Below are 22,821 nucleotides of genomic sequence, written 5' to 3' on the forward strand. Positions count from 1 at the left end.
ATGGAGTTAGACCTATTGGTCCATTTAGCTTGGCACTGTCTACACTGACTAGCAGCCACGCTTCAGGCAGGCAATATTCCCAGTCCTACCTGGAGATACCAGGAACCTTATGCATGCAAGGTAGATATGCTCGGCCACTGAAGTAAAGCCCTTCCCAGTGCTGGACTGAGATACCAAGACCCAAACAGCTCCTAGCCACCTCCCAGAGTTTGCGTGCATCTTGGACCCCGATCCACTCCCTTTCACAGAAAGCAGACTCTCATTCCCTGTCAAGCGCTGCTTTTGAAAACTTCCTCCCAATTCAAAAAGCAGCTTGCAGTGTTGGTCTGGGGGTGAGGGAGGGCTGCTATCTGATAAGGAAGGAGGAGGAGGAGATATTATTTATACCCTGACCATCTGACTCGGTTTCCCCAGCCACTCCAGGCGGCTCCCAACAGAATTAAAAGCACAACAAAACACCAGACATTAAAAACTTCCCTAAACAGGGCTGCCTCCAGATGTCTTCTAAAAGTCAGATACAGTAGTTGTTTATTTCCTTGACATCTGATGGGAGGGTGTTCCACAGGGTGGGCGCCACTACCGAGAAGGCCCTCTGCCTGGTTCCCTATAGCCTCACTTCTCGCAGGGAGGGAACTGCCAGAAGGCCCTTAGCGCTGGACCTCAGTGAATGATGGGGGTGGAAACGTTCCTTCAGGAAAACCCCACAAACCCCTCGGGTGCACAAAACCCCCACCATGCATGGTTCCTGGCCACGGCTCACTGATTCTGCGGAGTAAGTGAGTAAAGAAACCCAACGTACCAAAATCTACATCGCAGGCTTCCTGCTAGTCTCTGGCAGATCTATTGCTCCGATCTTGTCTCTTTGCAATCGTCCCTGTGGAGGGGTACTGTGTATTGGGGAAGGGCGGACATTCCACAGCTTTGGGACGATTGCTGAGGCAGCCCATAATAGTCCATAGTCACACATAGTCTAAACACAGAACAGGGCCTTGTCCAATTGGTGTTGCTGGAGTGGGAGGGCTGACGAACCTGTGGCTCTCCAGATGTTGCGGGACTCCCAACTCTCGTCAGCCCCAATCAGCATGGCCAAGGGCAAGGGATGATGGGAGCTGTAGTCCAACCACTGGCACTGTTACAGGTTCCACAGAATACCTGCTCCACAGTTGTAAGAAATCAATCTTATGGATGTGGCAGCATCTGCACTTTGGAACTCCCTGCTTATTGACACCAGGCAGTACTTATTTAGGCAACTGCTTATTTAGGCAATTTTGGGCTGCTGCTGTGTTTTAATCTTTTTTTTTACTGTTAATTTCAATTATTAAAAAAACCCCCAACTAGCTGGCTTTTATTGGTAGCTTTAATATTTGGCAACCACTTAGAAGTTTTACTTACTACAATCAAGAAGTACAGGAGCTTAGTTCAATAAGTTTAATGAATAAAAATAGCCCAGCAAGTGTACCTGGAGGCCCAAATGTCCCCACCCCACCCCAGCAATGGACTACCTTACTAGGTTGTTGTAGCGTAAGGCCTACTGAGAGAGAATGTACCTGTGACAGCTCTGAGCCATCTAAAATGATCATTCTAAGTATTATTGCTGTTGTTGCCCCAGCTAAATGGTCAACCTTTGCTTAAAAGGATCGTAAAAATATCCGACCTGCCACGCTGATGCGCTGAGAGTTCAGACGCATTATACAGCACATCTAAAATGTGACTCTTTATCCCCAGTCTAGACAAGGTATGCAAGAGAAATGCAACAGCCTGGATTTGGCCCAGATTAACACAGCTCTCCTTGAAGAAGATAAATTCATCCAGAGTCCTGACAGTGCCTACTCTGGCTAAACGGGGCTTCCTCCCTCCCACTCCCTTTTTAAAAAGGAGAGAGGGTTATGAGCAAATATGAGAAATCGAGTCTGGTTAATTTATCCTTCGTTTCTGCAATTACTGCACTCCCAGTGAGATCACAACAGATATACTTTCAATAATAATAATAACAATAATGCAGTTTTTTTTCAAAGTTGGCAAATGTATATTTCTACTTTTGTCTTGCAAACTGGACAGAGAAACAGGGTGGGTGGGTTGCAACTTTTCACTTGGGTTATGTTATACTTGTATTTCAAAATCAATAAAGGTGCTGTATGTGTTAAAATGAGAATAAAATGAAAACAGCCAATACAATCCCCAGTCAGGCAGTCTAGGCCAAGGTTAGCCAGCGTGGCACCCCACAGATGATTTGGACTACAACTCCCATTATCCCTGATCATTGGCTGGGAATGATGGGATTTGTAGTCCAAAACGATGGGGGGGGGCGGGGAAACCATGTTGGCTATCCCCATATAGAGTTATAAGAACAAATGTTTCTGCAGTCGTTTTGCTGGAGTTCTGTTTCCAACCCTCCTGCGGTCTTCAGGACAGTGGGTGTGTTTGTGGGTTGGTCATATAAACTTGTTACCAAAGGCAGAGTTAAGATCAACTATAGAAGAGTGTTGCAGAGTAAACCAATTAAAACTCTTGAGACCTTGGAAAGACATCGTCCCTTTCAGAACCCTTTAAATATCCGATTTCCTTCTATTTATCTGTGCGATTAACGCAATGGCGCTGGGGCCACTGGCAGGAAAGAATCTAGTGACTGATTCACTGCTACTACGAGCAGAACCCAGAGGAGATGTGTTTACTTGTCTCGGTAAGAAAAAGGAGGACAAAATGTTCTGGAGATTAAGCCCGGGATGTCGTAATGTACAGGGTAAGGAGGAAGGCGGATTCAAAAGGCAAATGACATTTTTCCAAATTAAAACGTGCACCAACATTGCACAACCTACAAGGACGAGGGGGGGGGAAACCCCATCACATTCACCAGAAATGGAATGGTTGTGCATCCTTTTCCAGGTAAACCTCGGTCCCGCCCTGCAGGTCAGTCGTCAATGAACAGAAAACTTCACTCTATAGCTGGCGTGGGGTGAGAGGCAGTCTAGAGCTAACCTGGGCTCAACTTTACCTGACTGCCAAATTTCGGATGAGCTGGTTAAAGCTCTGAGCAGGCAGTACATTTAAAGCACTCTTTCCCCACTTTTAGTGTCATGGATTCCACCCAAAGCATGCTGGGAACTGTAGTTTGTTAAAAGGGCTAAGAGGCACCAGGAGACCCTTAACAAACGGCAGTTCCCAGGATTCCTCTGGCATTGGGGAGCCATGATTTTAAAAGTGAAATAAGCATGCTTTAACTGTACAATGTGGATGTGGTCTGGGCCTATGTGTGATGGGGGACGGCACAGTTTCCCCCTCACCTATGTACATCTGTTTGAATTTTGTTCCTTGTTCAGTTCAAGTTTATTAATGTGTGTGTTGTGTATTGAGTCAAAGGATTTTATATCTGTATTATTATTGTCTGTATTTGCATTAGGATAAAGTAACTGCCTTTTGGTTCCAGAGGGTACAGCTACTATTGGTTCATTTAAGCTGCTGTATTTGGATCCTCTGTCTTATTGGTTTCCTCCAAAAGGCAGCACTGTGATTGCTTGATATTGTTCCCTCCAAAATGTATCCCTTCCTAGCTAGTCCCCTGTCCCTATAAATGTAGCTTTCCTCTCCTCAGTCTTCAGTCTTGTTCACTTTAATAAAGAGCTGTTACTAGAGAACTGTCTCCAGCATGTTATGTCAAGAGAGCTGAAATCACAAACCCCACGTCACAACAACTGGCGACGAAGGTGGGATCCGGAATGCTGAGGAGCGGTTAAACACAACCCTGCCTCAGAGTCCGGATTGCAGCTGAGAACAAGACTCACTGGCCAGCTGAGAAGACGACCCTGCCCGCTAGGACAATGGAGAGTCCAAGGGTATTGGAGCCCTTCCAGCCATCAGAGCCCCACACCTGGGAAGACTACGTCGAACGCTTCGAGTTCTTTGCAGTGGCTCAAGGGATCACCGATGCCAGCAAAAGAAGGGCCACATTCCTGAGCTACTGTGGGCCCGAGACCTTCAAGCTGGCCAAGGCATTACTTGCTCCAGCGAAGCTGAGTGAGACATCTCTCAAAGATATTCTTGCCTGCCTAACAAGCCACTTGGCGCCTACTGAGACCAAGATGGCCCGGCGGATGGAGTTCCATAAGAGGCAGCAGCATGCTGGGGAGTCTGTATCCACATTTCTGGCTGAACTCCGGAAGCTCGCTCAGCACTGCGGCTTCCAAAATCTGGAAGAGACTCTCCTGGATCGGTTTATTGGTGGTCTGAGCAGCAAGAAAGCCAGAAGACGCATCGTGGCTAAAGAAGAGGTTACCCTTGCTTCAGCCTTGAAAGAGGCCACCGCCACGGAGAATTATGAAAGAGAGGAGCTTGATGCCAGTCGCAAGGCCACTAAGCCACAGATAGAAGTTGCGCATGCCATGGACGAGCTAGAGGCTACTCCGAGCCAGAGCCCAGTCCGTGGGGTCGAGTCGGTGCGTCAGGCCTGCACAGTGCACAGAGATCGCCGAGGCAGTTGCCCAGGTTGTGGCGGAAACCATGAAAGGAAGAGTTGTCGTTTCAGGGATGCTATCTGCCGGACGTGCGGAAAGACGGGTCACATCGCCAGGGTCTGTAGATCGGCGGCGTCGGGAGCGACAGGAGCACCTAGACTGGAGCATCGCAGACCGCCCACAGCAACTCGTTTTCTAAAGGACTGCCACTACGTAACGGAGATCAACGGGAGGGCCGTGCAGTTTCCAGCGCAAGGCAAGGCACACGTCAAGGTGAAGATTGAGGGTCAGCAGTGCGACATGGAGGTGGACTCCGGATCCGCATTCACCATCGTGTCGGACCAGACCGCGAAGACATTCTTCCCCAGGGGTAAGTTGCCCCCTCTGGAGCCCTTTCCGGCAACCTTGCAGTCGTACTCAGCAGGCCGCATCCATGTTATGGGAATGTGTGCCGTGAGAGTACAGTTCCGGGACAAACAGGCTGTACTCAAACTGGTGATTGCGAAGGGCAGTCGCCCCAGTCTCCTGGGCACTGACTGGTTCCCTGCCCTGGGACTGAGTATCTCAGGGCTTAATTCAATCCAAACCTGCCCTGAGATGAGTGAGGTATTATGCAAGGAATTTGCTGGTCTCTTTAATGGAAAACTGGGTTGTTATAAAGGGCCCCCAGTTGACTTCGAGTTGGACCCCGGGGTGGCTCCAATCCGACTCAAACCAAGGCGAGTGCCATTTGCACTGCAACCCAAGATCGAGGCAGAGCTGGATAAATTGGTCAAGCAGGGAGTTCTCTCACCCGTGGACTCTGCTAAGTGGGAGACTCCAATCGTCACACCCCTTAAAGCAAATGGGGAAGTCAGGATATGTGCAGATTACAAATGTACTATCAATAAGGCACTCAGGGGAAACTCATACCCCATTCCAGTCGTATCACATCTGTTGGCTAAACTGGCTGGGGGCAAGGTGTTCGCCAAAATTGACCTGGCACAAGCTTACCAACAGCTGCCAGTAACCCCACAATCAGCGGAAGCACAGACTATTGTCACACATAAAGGGGCGTTCAGAGTTAACAGATTACAGTTCGGAGTTTGTGTGGCCCCAGGGATTTTTCAAGGGCTCATGGAACGCCTGTTAAGAGGTCTGCCGGGGGTCTTGCCATTTTTTGATGATGTTTTAATTGCTGGAAAAGACCCACAGGAACTGGTTGCGCGTGTCCGTGCAGTGTTGCTCAAGTTCAAGGAGGTGGGGTTGCAACTGAAAAAAGAAAAATGCAGTTTTGGGGTGCCAACTGTGGATTTCTTGGGGTTTAAAATTGATGCATCAGGCATCCACCCCACAGATGCTAAGATTAAGGCCATCATCGAGGCACCACGACCACAGAACAAGACGGAGTTGCAGTCATTCCTGGGACTTATTAACTTTTATCATTCGTTCTTACCCCAGAAAGCTTCGGTAGCTGAACCATTACATAGACTATTGCAGAAAAAGAATGTGTGGCGATGGGGGCGGGAGCAGCAGAAGGCTTTTGACTCCTTGCGAGGAATGCTGAGTAGCAGGAGCGTCCTTGCTCATTATGATGAGTCAAAGCCGCTGGTCCTGGCATGTGATGCCTCTCAATACGGTCTGGGGGCTGTGCTGAGTCATAGGGAACCGGATGGGTCGGAAAAGCCCATCTCTTTCTATTCCCGTACGTTGTCGCCCACAGAGCGCAACTATGCTCAAATTGATAAAGAGGCACTGGCTATTGTGTCCGGAATCAAAAGGTTCTATGATTATTTGTATGGTCGCCATTTCTCCATTGAAACGGACCACAAACCACTGTTAGGGTTGTTCAACCCAAACAAACAAACGCCGCAAATTCTCTCCCCCAGAATGTTGCGTTGGTCAATATTCCTGAATGGGTTCCAGTACACCTTGACCCATGTGCCGGGGAAACAGTTGTGCCATGCTGATGCGCTGAGTCGATTGCCCCTTCCTGGCGGGAGCAATGAGGATCCTGCTCCGGCGGAGCACATTATGATGCTAGAAACACTTCCGGGGGCTCCTGTAACAGCTACGGATATAGCTGAGAAAACTAGGAAAGATGCTGTTCTCTCCCGTGTGCTCACTTGGGTGGGGAGGGGGTGGCCAGGTGGTCCGCATGAAGAAAAATTCAGGCCTTATGCGACAAGGCATCACGAATTGTCCATGCATAAGGGTTGTCTCCTATGGGGAGATAGGGTGATAATCCCAGCACCACTGAGAAACAGGGTTCTTGAGACGCTTCACATGGGACACCCGGGAATGGTCAGGATGAAGTCGCTAGCCCGATGTTATGTGTGGTGGCCTGGAATGGACCAGAACATAGAACAATGGGTACGAACATGCAAGGCATGCCAAGAGGTGCGGCCAGAAGTGGCCAGAGCACCAGTCCACTGGTGGGAGCAGTCCAGGACTCCCTGGAGCCGGCTGCACATAGATTTTGCTGGGCCATTCCAAGGGAAGGTCTTTTTGGTTATCGTTGATGCATATTCCAAATGGTTAGAAGTGGCGATGGTCCCTAGCATGGCATCAGCTGCCGTAATCAAGGTGTTGAGGCAGCTGTTTGCTACCCACGGGTTACCTGAGACCATTGTATCAGATAATGGGGCAGCTTTTGTATCCCAAGAATTCAGGGCATTCTTGGCTGATAATTTTATAAGAGGGGTCACATCCGCGCCCTTTCACCCATCCTCCAATGGGCAGGCTGAGCGCATGGTAAGAACAGCCAAAGAATCCATTGCGCGCTTAATGGAGGGTAACTGGTCGGCTCGCATTGCGCGAATGTTATTTTTGCAGCATGCGACGCCGTGTACTGCGACGGGCAAGTCGCCAGCCGAGCTGCTCTTAGGTAGAAGACTGGTAACGGTGCTGGATTATGTCCACCCAGATAAAATGCCAAACCGTAATTCAAGAGCAACCCCCCAGGCTGAGACTGACACAACAAGGTATCTCGCCCCTGAAGATCTGGTCTGGGTGAGGAACTATTCACGAGGTCCGCGGTGGGTGGCCGGTGTGATCACCCGGGCTAGTGGACCTGTGTCCTATTACCCTGTTTCTCATATTTTAAGACATACCCATAAAATAAGCCATAGCAGGATTTTTAAGCATTCAAGGAATATAAGCCATACCCCGAAAATAAGACATAGTGATAGGCGCAGCAGCAATTCCGGCCGCGGCAGGAGGAGGAGGAAAAAAATAAGACACCCCTTGAAAATAAGCCATAGTGTGTTTTTTTGAGGAAAAAATAAATATAAGACGTGTCTTATAATATGAGAAACACGGTATGTGACCTTGGAAAATGGGCAAGTTTGGAAGAGACATATAGATCAGCTGAGGCGCCGGGCGCTCAGCAGGGAGGAGTCAGATAATTCATCCCTGGCTAATGACGCACAGCTGCAAGACCAGAGTGAAAATGGTCCAGAGGTACAGTCACCAGGGGCTTCAGCAAATGAACCAGGGTCTGCTAGTCCTCAGGATGACGAGGTACAGGTCGGGGACCCTGAGATGTCTGGGACTCCATCTGTTCCTGATGAAACCCCTATAGCAGCCCCTCCACCACAGGTAACACCCAATCCAGAACCTGCAACACCTGTTGTCAGGAGATCAGGTAGAAGTTATAGGACCCCACAGTACCTGAGGGATTACGTCTGCTGTGCTCACTAGGGGGGGAGGGGTGTTGTGTATTGAGTCAAAGGATTTTATATCTGTATTATTATTGTCTGTATTTGCATTAGGATAAAGTAACTGCCTTTTGGTTCCAGAGGGTACAGCTACTATTGGTTCATTTAAGCTGCTGTATTTGGATCCTCTGTCTTATTGGTTTCCTCCAAAAGGCAGCACTGTGATTGCTTGATATTGTTCCCTCCAAAATGTATCCCTTCCTAGCTAGTCCCCTGTCCCTATAAATGTAGCTTTCCTCTCCTCAGTCTTCAGTCTTGTTCACTTTAATAAAGAGCTGTTACTAGAGAACTGTCTCCAGCATGTTATGTCAAGAGAGCTGAAATCACAAACCCCACGTCACAACAGTGTGATTGCTTACAATGAGGACAAGAGTATGAGAAAGCATGCATTTTAAAAATGTTAATATAGTTTTGCCCTAAATCGTAACGTTTTTTGATATTTTCTGGTCTGAGGGCACTTCTAGTGAGCTTGCTTGATGAAACTGAGGTATGCCCAGAGTTTTAATGGGATCCAGGCCAGAAAACCCCGTATAAGTCGTCTCAATGGAAATGAACTAAATTTTGCTAGAACCAGTGTTTTACGCTGCATTTGCTTCAAAACAGATGCAGAATGTATGTTTATTTCAAATGCACAATTAAATAGATCCCTACTCTTGTCTCTCTGGGTGAACTTATGCCCACCGCCATCTTTCAGACTAACCTACCTCACAGGGTTGTCGTTAGATGACCAGGAGAGAGAGAAGGCTACCGCTGAGGCCCTCAGAGGAAGAAGGGGATAGAAACTAATGCAGCAATAACAATAATTAGAAATAATATTTTGAAAATGGGAAGCAAAGTCTGACTCACTTCATAAAAAATCAAAACAATAGAATTGAGCTGCACAAAAGGCATCTTACAAAAGAGAGGGAGAAAATGGCTGCTTCTTAATTACTACATTTATTTATTTTGTTCCATCTATTAATCGCTTCCTATAAAACATCTTATGACACATTAAACTTTTAAAAGCCAACAGGGGCAACATAATGTCATAATAAAGGGGGAATTTTTTTTTTTACCAAAGCAGGCAATGAGTTAGCAGATCATTTAACAAGCACACAGAAAAATAAAAATAAAAATGGAGGCAGACGATGGCAGTTTAAATCTCTTTCTCTCCTTCCCACCCCATGATTTCCAGTTATATTGAGCTTACTTCAGCTCAAGTCAGCTTATTCAAAGATGCCTCATGTGAGGGTGACTGAAAGCTGGTGAGTCAGATCCAGCATCTCTAATGCAATGAAGGCTTGGGTTGAACTGAGTGTCTCAAATGGGCTGCTAGACATGGATCAGGCCGAAAAGCTTTCTAAAGTACATTTCTGTAGGCTTTAATGTGTATGCTTTTAAATCTGCTCCAAAATGCTGTTAAGTCGGTGTCATCCTGGGAATCTGAATGGCACGGTTCCCAAAAAATAAAACAAAGAGATTTTAAAATGAAACAGAAAACACAGAAACATAAAATAAGTAAAATCAAAATAAAACGGGTTTAGCCAGCTGAAAGACCAAAACAAGAACGAGAGGTTTCTATTTTTTTTGCCCTCCAACTATTTCTACCATAACCCTGAACAGAGATTATTTTATCACAACCCAATGTTATAAAAAGTCTAAGGTTAATTTACAAATGAATCGACTTCCTCGTACTGCTGTTTTATAAGGGAATCAAGAATTTATGCTTGGTGTGTACTGATTAAAGGTGCTACTAATGATATACAAAGTCCTCAATGTCTTGGGACAAGTTTATTTAAATCAGGGTTTTTTGGGGGGGGGGCTTTGGCCCTTTAGAGGGTTACCGAACTGCAACTCCCCCCACACCCAGCAAAAACGGCCCATGGGCAGGGATGCTGTGAGTTTTAGTTTAGTAATATCTAGAGCAGTGATGGGCAACCTTTTGAGCTTGGTGTGTCAAAATTCGCCAGCATAACTCGGGTGGTGTGTCACTTCGAGAAAAAAACCATAATTTCGCGATATTTATAGTTTAAATAACAAAAATGTATAATTGTAATATATAACTGTATTTAATAAACCAAAAACTAATTATTTAACCAAACCAAACCAAAAACCCCTTATTTATCACAAAGTGCGCAGAGTTGTTGAGCTTTTTGGGGGGAGCTGCTGACCAAAGTTTTGGAGGTTTTTTGGGGGGATGCAAAAGTTGCTTTGCTTTTTTTGGGGGGTGCCCCAAAGCTGCTGCGTTTTGGGGGGGAAAGAGAACTGAAATAAATGATGAATAATACCTTCGCTGGAACTAACACACAGCACCGACATAGTCTGCCAAAGCGACAAAAAACCCGGCACAGAACGGGTTAAAAAAAGAATGCTGTTACACCCAATCATAGTCTGCCAAAGCGCCAGAAAAAACAGCACAGAAAGGGTTAAAAATCCAATCTCTGGCTACCAGCAGCAACAACAAAAAGGGATCCGGGTTTTAACAGTGGAGACAAGCTCTAGCAGAGACAAGCTGTAGGAGGAGTGGGAGAACAAATAGGGGGGGACGACAACAACAACAACAACAACAGCGTGAATGGGCCGATGGGGCGCGTGCCAGCAGTGAGGGCTCTGTGTGTCACATCTGACACGCGTGTCATAGGTTCGCCAACACTGATCAAGAGAGACACAAGTTCCTCACCACTGGTCGTTTCATGCATTTGTGTAATATAAGGCTGTCACACAAAAAAACCCTTCTGGTTGGGTAGAAGTTATACACACAGCTAGCCATTGCAATCCGGACCTGCAAGACTGTGCCCTTTGGCAATGATTTCTGGACCAGGACTGAGATTAAGTCCTTGCTTATTGACAATCCACAGGCAGCCCAAATTAAAAATAAAAATAAAGAAATATGTAATTCCAAACAATGATGGGGAAAGAAACTCAGAAATACAAGGCAGTTCACCAACAGTACAGGCTTAATTGTTAAGAATTTAAACAAGGTTAGGACAAAATCAAAACCAGTACACTTTTAACAATTCTGTTAAAGCTGCTTATGTCTCTTTTATAGCCCAGAACACAAACTTTGCAACTGATTTGGTTAACATGATACCGTATACATCCATAACCAAGAAAGCTGTAAACCACTCTAAAGACCATCTTGGGAATAGAGCAATTAACGGACAAATAACTGGTTCTTTCGACAGAATACTAAGTATGGGTGGTATCATTTTAATGCTAATTTAATTGTATTGTTTGCTTTGTGAACGTATGAGGTATTGTTTTTAACACATTAGGCTATATAGACTCCATTTCCCAAACCAAGTTACCTACAGGACACCGCAGAAGTTCTGAGAAAACTACTTAAGGTCCGATCTCAGCTGGGCACATTTAATATAAATAAATAAACAGAAATGTGTGTCTGAGTAACAACAACAACAAATATGTGCTTTCTGAGCCACAAGGGACCTCTGACAGTGACTTCCCTGAAGATCCCAGTGACTGGGCAGGGATATAAGCAATCCTTAAGTTATCCTGGACTCAAGCTGGACTTCAGCACCTAGTAAATTAATATAGGAACCTCAAAACTACCCACAATTGCTTTAGCTTTGGGGAAGAGCACGGACCTTCAGATCAGTGTACTGTTATGGGCTGCAAATTATGCCAACATCATCACGGCTCACTTAGAATGAAGCTTTCTCAACTACAACCCCCCACAAAAGCTTCTCTTTTTATCTGAGACAACACCGTTAACACCTCTTTTTCATCTGGACTCCTAGACAGGACGTGACGTCTCACCAGGACTTTCATAACTTTCTCCAAATTGTCAGCCCAGACCACCACAACATCTACTGGCTGTACACAGCCGGGTCCGACAATGCAACACGTCTGTTCGGACTTGGACCAAAACTCTCAACTAAACAAATCACACTGGAGTACGGTACCCCACCCAACAAAGTGGGGAAGGGAAGCCTTGGCTCAACAAGGCCAGATTGGCACCCAGGAACTACCCGCTAGAGCAGGCATCCCCAAACTTTGGCCCTCCAGATGTTTTGGACTACAATTCCCATCTTCCCCGACCACTGGTCCTGTTAGCTAGGGATCATGGGAGTTGTAGGCCAAAACATCTGGAGGGCCGCAGTTTGGGGATGCCTGTGCTAGAGCATGAAAAAGGTAAGAACATCAGAAGGTGTTCTGGCTGCTGGATCAGGTCAGCTGGCCCATCTAGTCTCGCATCCTGTTCTCACGGTGGCCAACCAAATGCTTCTTTGGGGAAGCTTGCAGGCTGCAACATTTATTCCCATTTGTGACTCTCAGCAATAGGTTGCTTCCAACTGAAGAGGCAAAATATAGCCATTGTGGTAAGCAGCCAATGATAGCCTATGAAAAAAGGGAAGAGTTGTTGAAAAGACACTCTGATTCCAACTACCAATTGCTACCAGGCTCTGGAAAGGAAGGGAGGCACAATCTACCCTTTGATGCATGCCGGAGGGAGAAGGGCTTCAGGGCGCATTGCAACACCTCTGTCTAAGACCTACTAGCAATGGCCCTAACTCAGGGTTCCCCAAACTCCTGAGTTCATTGGTCCCTCCATGAGTTGCCATCAACCCAAACTCTTTGGAACGTAAATGAAACAAGAGTCAAAAAATATCAATATATAACCAAAATTTATTCACCACGACTAGGAAGTATAAAATGTAAAAATAACAGCTCATTAAATACAGTGGTTCCTCACTGGCAAGGGAGGTGCACTCTGTACATGCTCTTTATTGCCGAGGCTCATATTTCCTAATTATTTTCCCCCCACCCTGTAAGCACATTTTCCATCCGCAAGTCCTTTTCGACCCCCTTTCAAGCCCTAGGTCTTTATTCACTGCCTGCACATCCATATGCACCCCAGGGGTTTAATATCAAATGCTTGTTTTCAGCATGACCTATTGCTTGGGCATCATCAAATCAACTACCCTTCTCTACCTTGTTCCTTCACTCCTCGTCATGTGTGTCTGTGTGTGTTCTCTTTTTATTAACTTTTAAAACCTCAGAGTCTGCCCTTCATCTCTCTATTTTTATTTTTTTAAATTGATAAGACCCACTTTGAAGGCCAATCTTTGTCTGAAAGGAAGGATTAGAATATGACGATATGAATAATAAAGAAAAGCACATAGACAGCTGTGAGTTCCTTGCTGGAAAAGGTGGAATGGGAAGTAAAAGCTGGGCGTGGAAGGTGGAACGGGACAATTTCAACCCATCCATACATTTATTGGAGAGAAGGAATAAGGACTTACTGAAGCACAGGCCAGGATTCCAAAAAAACCAACTTTCTGCACAAGCTTCTGGACTGTCAGCTTAGCACGGGAGGGAAAGTCCTGCGAACAAGGAAAACAACAAATTAAGTAACTAGAGATGGGGAAAGGGGGAGGAAATAATCAACCAGGGCTGAGGAGTTTATTTTTCCAACCCCACAGGATTGCACAGCCTTTCTCACATCTCCCTTCCCACCCTCCATTGTGCAAGTGTGTTTAATTAAAAAAAGAAGAAGCCTTTATTAAGCGAGAAAGAGGACATAAAACTGACACACTGGTGAACCAGACATCCGGCAGGCTGATTCAGATTGAAAACGCTGAACAATCCCAGATGCTCATTTGCAGCTCTTCCTGCTAGAGCGACCCTTTCGAACTTTTGTGACACAGGTAAAGTTCATCACTCAAGCATCACTCCACCTGAGCTGGAGTTGGCATCACTGCCATTAAGTCTTTAGAGAATAATAAAAACACAATTAACTGCAATTAGCAAAGGTGTGAACATAGCTTTCTTTTCCGGAAAGGAAGGGTTACAAGCCAGGATTTTTTCATTAAAAAGCCCTCCACAGCCCCACCGGTAGGGAGTGCCGTCATTGAGCTCCACTCAAAACACTAATAATAACTCCTGGCTGTGGTTCGGTGGCAGGACGTCTGCTTGGCACGCAGAAAGGACCAGCCTTTATTATCCCTTGGCACTTTCTGGTTAAAGGAATGTTAAGTACCAAGGACAGGAAAAACTGGACCTGCCCAAAATATGGGGGAGCCATTCTCAGAGAAAATAGCAATGAGCTGGGTCCCCCCTTAAAAAAATAAAATGTATATACCATTTAATTGTAAACAAAACATTGAAGCAGTTTACAGAAAGAATAAAACAATGCAACAATCAGGAAAAAAGTTAAACACAGCTATTTAAAACACACACAAAATAATTTAAACAAAATGAAAAAAAAAATCCTTCCAGTAGCACCTTAGAGACCAACTAAGTTTGTTAAAGCTCATACCAATAACAAACTTAGTTGGTCTCTTGCTACTGGAAGGATTTTTTTTTACTACGGCAGACCTACACGGCTACCTACCTGTAACTAAAATAATGTAAATCAACGATAAGCAAACCACGAGACTGAATAGGTTACGGAAACAAAAGTGTTTTTAGCAGGTGATGATGAGATCCTGCCTGATGCCAATAGGCAGTGAGTTCCACAGTGTTGGGATGCCACACTAAAAGACTGATTTCTTACAAACGTGGAACGTGGACTCATGTTGGCAGATTTAACAGAGCAAGAAAGAAACGCCACCTGATCCAAATAAAAGGGCTCAAAATATGGGCTGAAGACATCACATTACCGCAAAGAATATGACAATAAAAAAGAACTTATGTAAGCTGTATTTTTGCCAAGATATTAAATAAATATGTAACACACACACACACACACACACACACACACACACACACACACACACACACGAGTTTTTAACAAATGTGGGATGAAAAGAAACCCTTATTAATCCCAAACAGAATCTTTTTTAAAACGTGGCCTCTGGAAGATGCAAATACGTAACTTATGTTATTGTATTTATATCCAATGAAAGGACAGCTGACAAGAGCGCAATAAGATCATCATCAAGTCACTTAAAAGCAATTAGAACGGTCATAAATTCGGATATAACAACTTCATGTTTAAACAAGCAAATAAAACCCGCTAAAAACTACAACCAGCCAGGAACACAGCAGCAGAAGGGTAACAAACGACTGGTGATACAGAAGAAGGTTAAAATTCATTTAACAATGAGGAAAGAGCCAGCCTGGGGGGCTTCACCGGGGAGGTAATTCCTTAGAAGAGGGAGCACAGCCAAGAAAGCCCTGTTAATGCACACTCCTTTACTGTACTTTTTTATAAAATAAAAGTGTGGTTTATAAATATTTAAATAAAATAAAATAAATAGCTATCACCACTGGTATCTGAACTTTGGGAAAGAAGGATTTCAGAGTGGTGCAGCTCTGCTTGTATGCGTTGGGTGGGGAAGTAGAAGCTGTTAATACTGGCTTTTGGAAATGTGACCAGAAAGAAGCTGGGAGCCAGTGTGGATGTCTTAACTCTGGTGAACTACGCTCCTTTTGACTCACATTTTTAACTAACTGAAGATTCCAGTCTCCAAAAGAAAGCCCCACATAGAGAGATGCAGTAGTCTAGCCTGGAGGTTATACCAAGGAGTGGTGTGTGTGTGTGTGTGTGTGTGTGTGTGTGTGTGTTAGTTGGCAGGCCTGGGTCGATGATATTGAAATCTCTTTTTCATGCTGATGTCAAATGAGCTACACGTCAGCTCTGGGGACAGCCAATGACATGCCTGCAGAGGATCTCCGTGATCAAGCTGAGATATAAAGGCTCTCAGCTGGTCCCTGAGGTACGCTGGGCCCAAGTTGTTCAGGGGCTTTGTAGATTTATGTACAAGCCCTTTTAGAGTCTGACTCAGTCACGGGTGGGGAGCCAGGGCAGATGTTTAAACAATGGCGCCACATGTAGCTGGATGACGCCCCCACCCAATGAAGCTTCGGAGCCAGACCCAAGGGCAGCCCCGGCCTCAGGATGGCCATGGAACCACCATTTGTTAAGGCAATCTAAGCTAGTGAAAGGCACGTTTAGCCACCGGATGTCACCAGGGCATCCAAGTGTGATGCTGGAACCAGCAGCCCTCCTAAGCGATGGACATTATCCATGATGGGGAGACCTTACCCCAAAAGGCTGAGCATTTCAGAGTAGCAAAACCTGTACCAAGAACACCCTTGCTGTTCAGAGATGGAACAGTGATAGCATGAGGAGGGAAATATCCTCAAGTGGGTGTTGGGACATAAATAATAATAATAATAATTTTATTATTTGTACCTTGCCCATCTGGCTGAGTCTCCCCAGCCACTCCGGGCGGCTCCCAATCGAGTATTAAAACAATACAGCATTAAATATTAAAAACTTCCCTAAACAGGGCTGCCTTCAGATGTCTTTTAAAAATAGGATAGCTGCTTATTTCCTTGACATCTGTTGGAAGGGCGTTCCACAGGGCGGGTGCCACTACCAAGAAGGCCCTCTGTCTGGTTCCCTATAACCTCACTTCTCGCAATGAGGGAACCTCTGAGGAGAGTGACATCAAACAAGGGGCAGCTTCTAAGGTATATATATGGCACGGGTTGCCAATACAATGCCTATGGAGCCTGAAAAAGCTCTCAGCGACCACCTCCTCAAAATCTACCATGCCCCAATGACTGGCATTCCTGCTCAGTTCCTGTTTGCACAGGATTCAGCCTCTTTAACACTGAACCCACCCTCATGCTTGCTTTTCAATGGGGGCCAAGACTGGACACCTTACCCCATCCATGCTGAACAGAGGAGGGGTACAAAAGGGGTCTCTCTGTAAAGCCAATATGGCAGTCACAAATGGAAGTGCTGTTTCTTCCATTGATTGGGTTGGCTGATCGTTTTGTGATCCTGCCTCTTTCTCTGCTCTTTCTAGTGTGGGAGCCATCCTGTGTCAGGCCATGCTCTGACAGCGGCCGTTTTGTGATATGCCACACAACCCAAAGCAGCCATTTTGTGACCGGAGACCACAGCATCCTCTCAAAATTCCTGATGCGCCCATTGGTTCAGGGAGGTTGGTGGCATCTGGTAAATGGAAACCTAAAGTAGCCCAACTGATGGAGAACAATAATCCCAAGAGTAAGACTTCAAATTCAGGTTGTGGGGAGATTTGTCTATCTGCTGACCAATTAAATAAGGCAGCAACCCTTAAAAACATTCTATCCGAGTTACAATAGGCATGCCACTCAGCAGTCCTACATCTCATATATTATTTGTACGTGTGCTGTTGATATTTTAACTACCTGCCTGTATCCATTCTCTCCTCTCCACTTACATCGCCCTAAAAACTTAATAGATTTATTGTTGCACAAGCTTTGGACAAGGGATGCGGGTGGCGCTGTGGTCTAAACCACTGAGCCTAGGGCTTGCCGATCAGAAGGTCAGCAGTTCAAATCCCCGCGATGGGGTGAGCTCCCGTTGCTCGGTCCCAGCTCCTGCCCACCTAGCAGTTCGAAAGCACATCAAAGTGCAAGTAGATAAATAGGTATCACTCGGGTGGGAAGGTAAACGGCGTTTCCGTGCGCTGCTCTGGTTTCGCCAGAAGCGGCTTAGTCATGCTGGCCACAAGACCCGGAAAAACTGTCTGCGGACAAACATTGGCTCCCTCGGCCAGTAAAGCGAGATGAGCACTGCAACCCCAGAGTCATTTGCGACTGGACCTAATTGTCAGAGGTCCTTTACCTTTTTCTTTAAGCTTTGGACAAAGTGGTCTCTTGCCCATAAGATCTACCACTAGAAAAACCTGACAGTCTTCAAGGTGCTACGAGAGTCTTCATTTTCCATTATAGAAGCTCAGCTTTGGGGAACTTCTGAAGCAACTAACAGTTACAGTTTTAATTAATTTCTTTTTTAACCTACACTCCCACCCCAAGTTCCCAACTATATTCTTACAAATATCTAGTATTGCAATGCAATAATATATTGTATACAATGCAAAAGAAAGGAGCATGTTCATGAAAATGTCCTGTGGCAAAATTTTCCAAACCACCTTACGTTAAAAGTATGAACTTTCAAGCAAATATATATGATTTCTATAGAATGCCCTACAAATTTTCTCTCAGGTACTCAATGCATATACAAGTAGATACATAGATAGATAGATAGATAGATAGATAGATAGATAGATATTCCCAAACATATGAATTTTATAAAGAGACACAGAAATATGACAAAGAATGAAAACGAGTCTGAATGGATCATGTTAGTTTCGAACAAAGATAGTTATAATATTTTATGTTAAAGGCTGGTGCAAATATAAAAATTATGAGTGAGTCTTCATTTAAATAAATCTGGTAATAAAGATTTTCCACAGATGTTACACACTAGGGTGGCAAAACTGCTTTTACAGAATGCCGTCATCCTAGAAAATATACACATCATTTGACTCTGAGAGAAAGTCTGTTGAACAAAAACCAGTTTCAAAGTTTCACCTTGGTTTGAAAAATGCAACATAAAAAATACTAGATAGCAGGTTTTTGAGCTAATTAAATAGCAGTTTAAATTATTACTTTTAGGCGACATTTAAAATGCATTCTCTAACACACTTCATTTTTTATGTGCCCCTTTGGATAGGTTTGAGGTACAAACTTTTCTCTTCTTTCCAGAACACAGACTTATTTCTTGTGAAATCATAGAAGAAAATCAGAGGATCCTAGTTCAAATTTCCTCAACTTTTCTATCCCTAAGTAGGTATGTCTGTAGGGAAACTGATTGGCTTTGGCTGAAACTGCTGATTAAAAAAAGGTTTTGCCTGCTAATTTCAAGAGGTGTTTTTTTTTTAAAGGCCTGATAAGGCAAACTTTATAGGGAAGGTAATTATGAGAACACACTTAACTCCTTTTAAAATATATTATTCACCCATACTGAGATCTATTTTATGAATTATTATTTAATGATTATACTGAACATAAAAAATATGAGTTGCAAATAAAGTATGTAAATGAATACAAATAATATATACAGAAAACAACAGCATTTCCCCTGATTCATATATAATTCAGTGCAGTTCAAATGCCTGGATTTTTGAACATAAAAATTCAAAAGCAAAAATAGGTCCTTCTAATAAAAAGAAAATGAAGTTTTTGCAGAAAGCTCAAACATTTCTGCCCATTCAAAGCTTATTTACAGCTCACTAGAACAGAAGGGAATATGCTACACATTCATAGTACCATTTCAATCAGCTTTATATTGAAGATAAACCAGCTGTCATACATTCCTTGTAAGTTGACTCTAAAAAATGGGAATTTCTTATTAAATGAACCATAGATGTAAATCTTGCTTCAATTTACCTAGTCTTCGTGAGTGCTTGGTTTAAGATGATAAACAGATAGATAATGATTATAATATATTATCTGCCCTTCATCCTAAGATCCCATGGTTACAACAATTAAAACCCAATATGAAAACTGTGTAAAACAACTTAAATTCACAAAAAAATTGTGGGTCCTAGATATAAAGATATAGATAAGGGCCAGTATTAAAATAAAATAAAATAAAATGCGTTTATTAGGTTTGAAAGATAGCCTTGTCAGCAAATCACTCTTCCCCCAAAACAGCTGGAAAACTTTCAGGAATTAACAGTTTTATTACACAGTGCATTTTAATTAATTTTTTTAACAGAAAAGACCTGGGTGCTGATAAAATTCTGGTTTGTTCCAGGAAGGCATTTTCAGTGTCTATTATCTACAGATGTCTATATGGAATATACTTGCATTGGTGCAATCTGAGGACAAAGACTTTTAGCATTTGGTGTATGAATGGTGTATTCATCCCCCAAGTTGTGCATTTATATTAATGGTTTTCAACGGCTAGATTTTGCTGGCAAGAAATTTTCAAGGGGAGGGGGAGAGATGATTTGTTGATTTCATAACACATTGTGAAAACAAGCTAAAGAAGGGGGGAATTAATTGCGTGCTTTAAAATAATTAGCTGTCAACCAAATTTAGCTAGAAGTTATGAATTATTTTGAGCAGCAGCAACAACAAAGTTTAATTACGTGTTCTGCCCTTCTGCCTAAAAATTATAAGGTGTGTGAGTGTTTACGTGTCACAGAAAGAGGAGAATATGAAACTCCTTTTGGCAAAGTCTTGGTACCATTTAGAAGGGACCACTCAAAGAGCCAGTTCGGAGAGTGGTTAATTGATAATATATAAATTAGCTGGGGGAGCAAATATCCAGAGTGTGTCTTGGGAGGGGGAAAGCCACTTCTAATTGCCCCCAAAATGCCAGTTTCGGGGACGGGTAGAGATTCATTATTCAAAGGGAGATAGATACTCTATTTGGTGCCCTCTTAAAAAAACCTGTTTTAAATCCCAGTTTATAATTAGGGCACAAAGCAGCAGACACAGACCCCCACCCCACCCCCGTTATCAAATCGCTGGGAACTAAGACAGGGAAAGCCCCTTCCTAGCAAGGAGGTGGAAGATTTCTGCATTTAGGAGATCTGAATCTTCTGGATTGGGGCCACCACCATAGCTGCTAGATGTGGGAAACTGCAGTTTGTCTTTCTTTTCACACACAGATTATGCGCAACTAGGGAGAGTGGGGCTTCTATTATTATTACCCCTCTGCTGACTTGGAAGCACATCTTTTATATATATATATAAAGGAAGGGGAGGTGGGGTGGGGGAAGGAGAAAAAGAAAGGAAAGGAGAAGTGAACTAAGAAGAATATGTCCATCTGCACTGTGATTTCATAAGAAGTCTCCCTATTTTGTTTCTTGCTACTATGGTAGACCTGAGCATTAAGTTTTCAGTTCCCATTTTGCCCCAACGATTGCACAAAGCACATTGCGTTACTGAAACATTTGCAAAATAATATTTTTTTTGGGGGGGGGGTTCTGAAGAGTCTCTCTCCCCCCCCCCCGGTTTGGTTGTACAGTAAAACGCCACATTTATTGGATATTAAACCCAAACAGGTATGAGGTACAGTACAGCAAAAATCAGGCTGGATTTCGGTTTGACTTCCACACAACTCATGTTATAGCCTTCTTGGCAAAGGGGACAAAAGCTATTTGGAGAACTACACTGGTAAAGACCTTACAAAAAATAGTCTGAGGATGTGCAAAAGAAATGAGATTGTTTCAAAAAGAGGAAGAATTGCACTTCTAAGTTTTCCACATTTGGAGAAAAGCCCATGATAAAGGCTACCTCAATCCTGAAAGCATTTTCTAAGGTGTTAAGAACCATGGATTTTAAGGTGAAATAGTCCCATGGAAACATGTTCAAGATAAAGGTAATGGACAGCCATCTCTACACATCAAAGAATGAATTAAAGGGGCACATGATTTTTATTTCCAAGTCCCTTATTTATAAAAGGGATCAAAAACGCTTAGGTAAAATGAAAATCAAGTTTGCCCTAGTGAATCCGAGCACCAGTTCTTAGCAAAATTTAAACTGTTTTCTATGTTTTGTTTTGATTAGTATTACTTCTTTAAAGTTCTCAAATATTCTAGGAAGAGTACACAACCTATATCAAATTCTAAACAACAGCTAAGAGTTTTTAAAGTTTGTGAACAAGTCGGCTAAAATCAAATAAATCAAATAATGATTATGCATTAATATAAATACTAATTATTTCTTTTATCAAACACTCAGAGTTTGTCTATATTTCATTCTGCATTTTTTTGTTTATGAACTTTAAACATATATATATATATATATATATATATATATATATATATATATATATATAATCACAGCATACGAGGGGGAGAATGTGAACAGGTACTACTAATATGTTAAGGTCTGAAGATTCAGAGAGTCTAATTAGTAATAGACTTAATATGATGTGAATAAATAGAGCTTCAGAAGTAAAGACATTTTGAAATTATTTGGAACATTGATTTTTTTGGATTTTCTAGCTTTGATTTCCTTAACGAGAAAATTTTAGTTGGCTTAAAGACACAAGCCAAAACCCACCTGCAGTAATAAAAAAGACCTTTCACAGTTTCATTTCTCAGATGCTATAAACTGTCAGTTTCACAACTTTTATCCCATTTTCAAAAAAATAAAAAAGGCAAAGAGGTTAAAAGAAGATTCACTTTGGGAAAGGTTTTTTTTAAAAAAGAAAGCAGCAACCTAGTAACACTTTAGTAATCCCTGACAGATTTTAAGAAACATTTCTATATCTATATCTATATATGAGATTTTAAAGTTACTTACAGGCAAAACATTATTTCCCCCATTTTAAAGAATTTAGACTTTCTTCTCCTTTCCTCCTGATTACTGCGATAAATTTTCTCTATTGTAATGATTTTTTTAAAAAAAATAAAGTTATTTGCTCAGCCTTATTCCTAGCAAAAGGATGACTGTTCGTCGGCTTAGAAAAGGGCTTCCTGCCACTAAGCATGAACCGGCCGGGAATAGTTAAATGATTAGTTATTACTTCATTGGATTAATCATCAGGTCACAAGAGCTGTGCTGGGAATAGGCACCCTCAAAATAAATAAATAAAAATAGGATGTTGAAGTAAGGACCGATTCACAAGCTCACATTTACGATGTATGAAAGCTTTTCTTCTTCACTAGTCTAGCTGTTTCCCACACCAAGGCCTTGATTTAACGGGATCAAAACTAAATCATCGAGTGCTCAAAAATCGGGGACCGTGGAGGAACAATCACATTGATTCCTTCACAAAATGTAGTTCCTAAAAGTGCTGTCTTTGGAGAGAAGGAAGGACCCCTCGGTAAGAATAAAGGATGCTGGCTTAAATTGAGTCAGACCATCGGGTCTACCGAGCTCAACACTGCCTACACTGACTGGTAGCTGCTCCCCAGGGTTTTAGTCTC

General features: G+C 43.3%; 1 protein-coding gene across 3 annotated transcripts in view; it reads right to left on the bottom strand.

The window, feature by feature from the left end:
• VMP1 (vacuole membrane protein 1) overlaps positions 1-22,821 on the bottom strand; it is a 109,967-nt gene that overhangs the window by 31,897 nt on the left and 55,249 nt on the right. For all 3 annotated transcript variants that reach the window (XM_035140115.3, XM_035140116.3, XM_035140117.3), the window contains exon 8: positions 13,390-13,470. In XM_035140115.3, the coding sequence (XP_034996006.1) occupies positions 13,390-13,470 (81 nt within the window). The remainder of the gene's footprint in view (positions 1-13,389; positions 13,471-22,821) is intronic.

Source organism: Zootoca vivipara, chromosome 14 (genome assembly GCF_965207765.1).
Source record: "Zootoca vivipara chromosome 14, rZooViv2.hap1.1, whole genome shotgun sequence".
NCBI classification, from domain to species: domain Eukaryota; kingdom Metazoa; phylum Chordata; class Lepidosauria; order Squamata; family Lacertidae; genus Zootoca; species Zootoca vivipara.